The sequence below is a fragment of the Adiantum capillus-veneris genome, chromosome 1, assembly GCF_014529385.1.
Source record: "Adiantum capillus-veneris isolate H3 chromosome 1, ASM1452938v2, whole genome shotgun sequence".
Taxonomy (NCBI): Eukaryota; Viridiplantae; Streptophyta; class Polypodiopsida; order Polypodiales; family Pteridaceae; genus Adiantum; species Adiantum capillus-veneris.
Window position 1 is genome coordinate 46196889 of NC_140931.1, and position 4332 is coordinate 46201220.

Consider the following 4332-nt stretch of genomic DNA (forward strand, 5'->3'; position numbering starts at 1 on the left):
ATGTTTCATTGTGAGCATCCAAGGGCATATTTTAGGAACCTGTGTTTCACACAAAACACAATTGCAAGTGTGTGTGTGTGAGAGATCAAAACAAGCCAAATGAGCAGGGTCACTTAAAGATTTCTCTCGAGGTAGCCAAATTGTAGGTGAAGGGAGTTGAACAATGCGACCGGTCTTCTCAGCAGCGGAGGGAAGACTAAAGAGCTTTTGTCAGTGCCTGCAGGGCCTGCTCTCCCCTTCCAAGACACTCCCGTGTTATCTCCTCCATGTCACAACAGGTGAATCAGGTGATGGTGCGAAAGACATAAATGTGGATGTGCAAACAGACGGGGAAGAGAGCCCACTTGGAATGGGAGGAAGTGATATTAGCATTTCGTGCATCTGCTACGAGCAAATTACCCAGGTCCACGAAAACTTCGTGTAGCTCCTCCATTCAAATGGTCTGCTTGAGAACTTCGAAAAACCATAAACCTAAGGCAGCATGGTGACAGTGGCCAATGTCTGCCAAAAACCGGGCCACATACTTGCTCACACCAAACCTATCGGTCATACTGGTTCTTTTTCCGATGGGATGCATCAACAGCGGCTTACAATCCCGTCGTCAATCCCTTGACTTCCTCAGTGTCACTTATGGACGAGGAAGTGCAGGCACAAAAGCAGGGGCGACTGAGGACGTCGAATGCTGGAAAGTAAACGAGGACAAAGGGGGGAGTAAACAAGAGCTTACTTTTTAATGGTATTAGTTGGCAGATGTTTCAACAAACCACACACCCCTGCATGGTTAGCTCGCCAAACAAGCATTTTCACATGAAGAGGATTTTGACTATTGCAAGACATCTAGTGCATGCTGTATAAGTGCACGAAATTATTTTTGTTGAAAAATATGTGATGTTAATGACAAACCTTGAAATTGTTTACAAGAAGACTTGAAATCTAGTAACTCTTGTTTGAGCATCAAAATCAAAATTCAAGCTCAAATTTCATATTTGAATCCTCATACATACACACCACAACTGAGCTAGAGGAAGTTTTCGAGGTAAAATGGGATTCAAAGTGTCACATATGTATAGATACATATGTGTGTGTGTCCTTGTATGACTACATAACCTATTACCATACACACTAAAAGATCATAAACCAACACACCAACTTTCACAATCATATGCGTATAATACACCTCCGTATAATGCCCTCAAAGTGTTCAGCAAACAGTACATAGTCCGGCATGGTTAAAAACAACAAGAACTAAACACATAATTAAAATAAACAGCCTTTGTTATCAGGCATTGAGAAACTATATCCTAGAGAGCAGACAGCAGCCTGCAAGTAAGTCCCTACACGCACAGAGTCCCGTATAACCATCCAGGTATATAGCTTCAAGCACTCGGACAATAAACAGCTCATTGGATTAACAGTAAACACCTGCAACCAGGCTTTTACATTTTGTATCCTCTCTACACAACCTGCAAAATGTACCCTGAGGACTACCTGTCCTCAACATAAATCATTACGCATCACAGAACATCATCAGAACCAAAAAATGTCCTCATCACTCTACAGCGAGCCCATAGTCTCATGTACAGTATCATACGTACCATGACCACATTCAAACAGATCTACATACTAGCAAAAATCGCTGCATCCCAGATAAACAACGTTGTATGCCATAAATAACTCAGAAGCTCCAGACAAACAGCACCCCACATCTGAACTCTTCAGCACGGCCTGTCCACCCCACATCTGAACTCTTCAGCACGACCTGTCCGATCAATATATGTAAAATGAATACAGGCAACATTCAAACAATAAACAAATAAAAGCAACAAGAGTAGCAGGTGTACCTGGTAGACGGGTCTTCTTCAATGTCAAACTTCGCCGCCTTTCCAATACAGAGAAATATTTGGACCTGTTCAGTCGACATAGGCCCTCTATGAAAATAAATTCTCCCATTGGCAGCCTGCAGTTCAGCCAATTCTTTACCTGCGTGCACGTGCTGCGAAAAAATGTTGTATATGGCATGACAGTGCGCTGCTTGCTTCCGCACATCTTGCGGTGGAATATTGGTGTGCTTCTCTAAGCAAGCAGTGCACTGCCACACTATATACAACCTCCTCCTTCTGTTTCCAGGCCTCCTTCTCTAAACAGAACACGTCCATGAGGCCTTGAAAAAGTTCCTTCCCGGAACTTGTGACATGCGGCTCCAAGGCCGCGAGCAGCTGACTGGATGATCGCGGATGCAATTGATCACCGAGCTCCTGCTTGTGGCAGAAGCCTCTTGAAGGATGCAGCAGGGCCCCCAGGCGGCGGATAACCTTGCGAGACGCCATTCTCCTGCAGAAAAACCGGCTCAAACCCTAATCCCTAAACTCGCTCTATCTCTATGAGAGTGAGAATATGTCCTCAAGAGACCACCAAACTGTCTCGGTACAAAAAAAAAAAGGGGAAATTACCAAAATACCCATATAATTTTTGGAAATTCCCAATATACCCCTCAAATTTCAAAAATTCCCAAAATACCCTTGTATCTATTTTTGTTGTATCTTCAAGATTTTTTAATCTTTATTCTTGTTTGACAATTGAGATCGGTTTTTGAGTGCTTAGCATGTAATTTTTTGCAAATCACCTCCCAAAAAAAAGGTAATTATGTCTAAAAATATTGAAGAAATTCATCTCCAAAGCCTACATAACCAACTCAATTAGCATCTCGTATGGTAGACAATCACTCTTCTTATGAAAAGCTACAAATTTTTTGTTTTTGAAGAAATTTACTCTCACAATCAGGGGAATTTTGGAAAATTTGAAGGGCATTATGGAAATTTATGACAAATTATGGGGGTACTTCGGGAAATTTTTGAAATTTGAGGGGTATTTTGGGAATTTCCACAAATTAGAGGGGTACTTTGGTAATTTTCCCAAATAAAAATGAAATAAAGAAAAATAAAAGCTAAATAGCTACTATCATGGTTCACAACTGTTTAGGGTAGTACAATCCGAGTGTATGAACATCAATGTTCGAGGATATCTGGCATTGGGCTCTATTATCCGAGGATGTCCAGCATCGGGCGCTGTCCGAGGATGTATTGCATCGGTCACTATAGAATATTGTCAATGTCCGCCATGGTAAGTACTTGTACTATCGAGCTAAAGTGATCCGTATCATCGACTGTAATCTCTGTCAATGTTGTGAAGTACCCCCAATTGTGGGCGTCTGGATCTCCCTAGCTCAGTAGCCTCTAGGCTCTGTTGTGTGGTCTGCCCCTCTGTCTTCCAGTAGGTGGTCTAAAGAAGTTTGTAATCTACCTTGAGATTGTCTCTCTCCTGATCTCCAAAGCAGCAAAGTCAATGAAATCGCCCCTGTATCTCATGATATAACAGACAGTGACATATGTAATGTAGCTTTGTCTCAAGCTCCAAATGGCATAGCTGTCATATCCAATCCTCTGTAGATATCCCCCTAAACCCGCGAGTCTCGACCTCAAGCTGATGTGAAGAGGTGCGTAGCTGACCAATAGCGCACCGTATCCCTTGAGATAAATGTGTTTCCATGTAACTAGGTCTAGTCACAAACCCGTCCTCCGTCAGATGGAGAATATTCTCTCTACAGAAAGCCATCTTCATGCCCACTCTCGTGTCGGCTGAATCCAAGTCCTCATGGCATCGAGCTGAGATAGGTCATCCTGATGGACGAATGAGTCTGGCAATCTTTCTCCTCGTAATAGACATAGAGGGTGCGCCATCCAAAGAGTACTAGGCAATCTATCCATATTGAAACCGTGCAACTGAAACCATGATGTTATCTTTCCATACCAACGAGTAGTATCCCCCTACAATGCTAGCTGTCAGGAAGACTCAAAAGCTAAACGAGCATATATGTGTCTGGGGAGGTCCCATAAATTGTTCAAAAAAGAAACTGATATGGTGAGTGCCTCGACCACAAGTGAAGATGCAGCCAGCCCTGCTCTGATAATCTCATGTGGTACTAAAGCCTTAACTCTTATCATCCAAGAGATCATAGAAACCAAAGGCCTCTCCATACATCTCCACCCATCAGTGCTACCAGATCTGCTATGGTGGTCCATTGAATGTCCCCATATCTGGGCTCCATAAAGCATAACTAATGCCACTAAAGTATCAAAGAGCCATAGCTTTGTTTGAGGTTCTTGGGAGGAAACCTTCGAACACATCCTCTCTAATCTGCCTAGGGTAGCATATGCTCTGGTCAATCTCGTCTCAACTGCTCTCCTCGATGAAAACACTGGACAACCGAAGGCTATCCCAAGGTAAGTGTATGCATCTGTATACTTCACTGACTCCTGGCCATAAGAAAATGTG

The 4332-nt window shown here is 42.9% G+C and overlaps 1 protein-coding gene across 2 annotated transcripts; it reads right to left on the bottom strand.

The window, feature by feature from the left end:
- Positions 1 to 1387: 1387 nt before the first annotated feature.
- Positions 1388 to 2401, bottom strand: LOC147464654 (uncharacterized). Of its 2 annotated transcripts, none has more exons than XM_086509873.1 (3): positions 1981 to 2401; positions 1842 to 1906; positions 1388 to 1725 (listed from the first exon to the last, which is right to left on the bottom strand). In XM_086509873.1, exons 1-3 carry the CDS (start codon positions 2325 to 2327, stop codon positions 1676 to 1678), a joined length of 462 nt encoding a protein of 153 aa, XP_086365999.1. In that variant the 5' UTR covers positions 2328 to 2401; the 3' UTR covers positions 1388 to 1675. The 2 variants fall into 2 exon arrangements, with proteins under 2 accessions (XP_086365999.1, XP_086366002.1); XM_086509876.1 differs by having other exon boundaries at positions 1388 to 1759; positions 1981 to 2397.
- Between the last annotated feature and the right edge of the window lie 1931 nt (positions 2402 to 4332).

Excerpts from the sequence above, each read along its gene's own strand:
- LOC147464654 (XM_086509873.1), bottom strand. The coding sequence starts at position 2,327 with ATGGCGTCTCGCAAGGTTATCCGCCGCCTGGGGGCCCTGCTGCATCCT. Across the intron at positions 1,907-1,980 it reads TTCGCAGCACGTGCACGCAG|GTCCAAATATTTCTCTGTAT; the intron begins GTAAAGAATTGG and ends TCGACTGAACAG. Across the intron at positions 1,726-1,841 it reads GAAGAAGACCCGTCTACCAG|GCCGTGCTGAAGAGTTCAGA; the intron begins GTACACCTGCTA and ends TGGGGTGGACAG.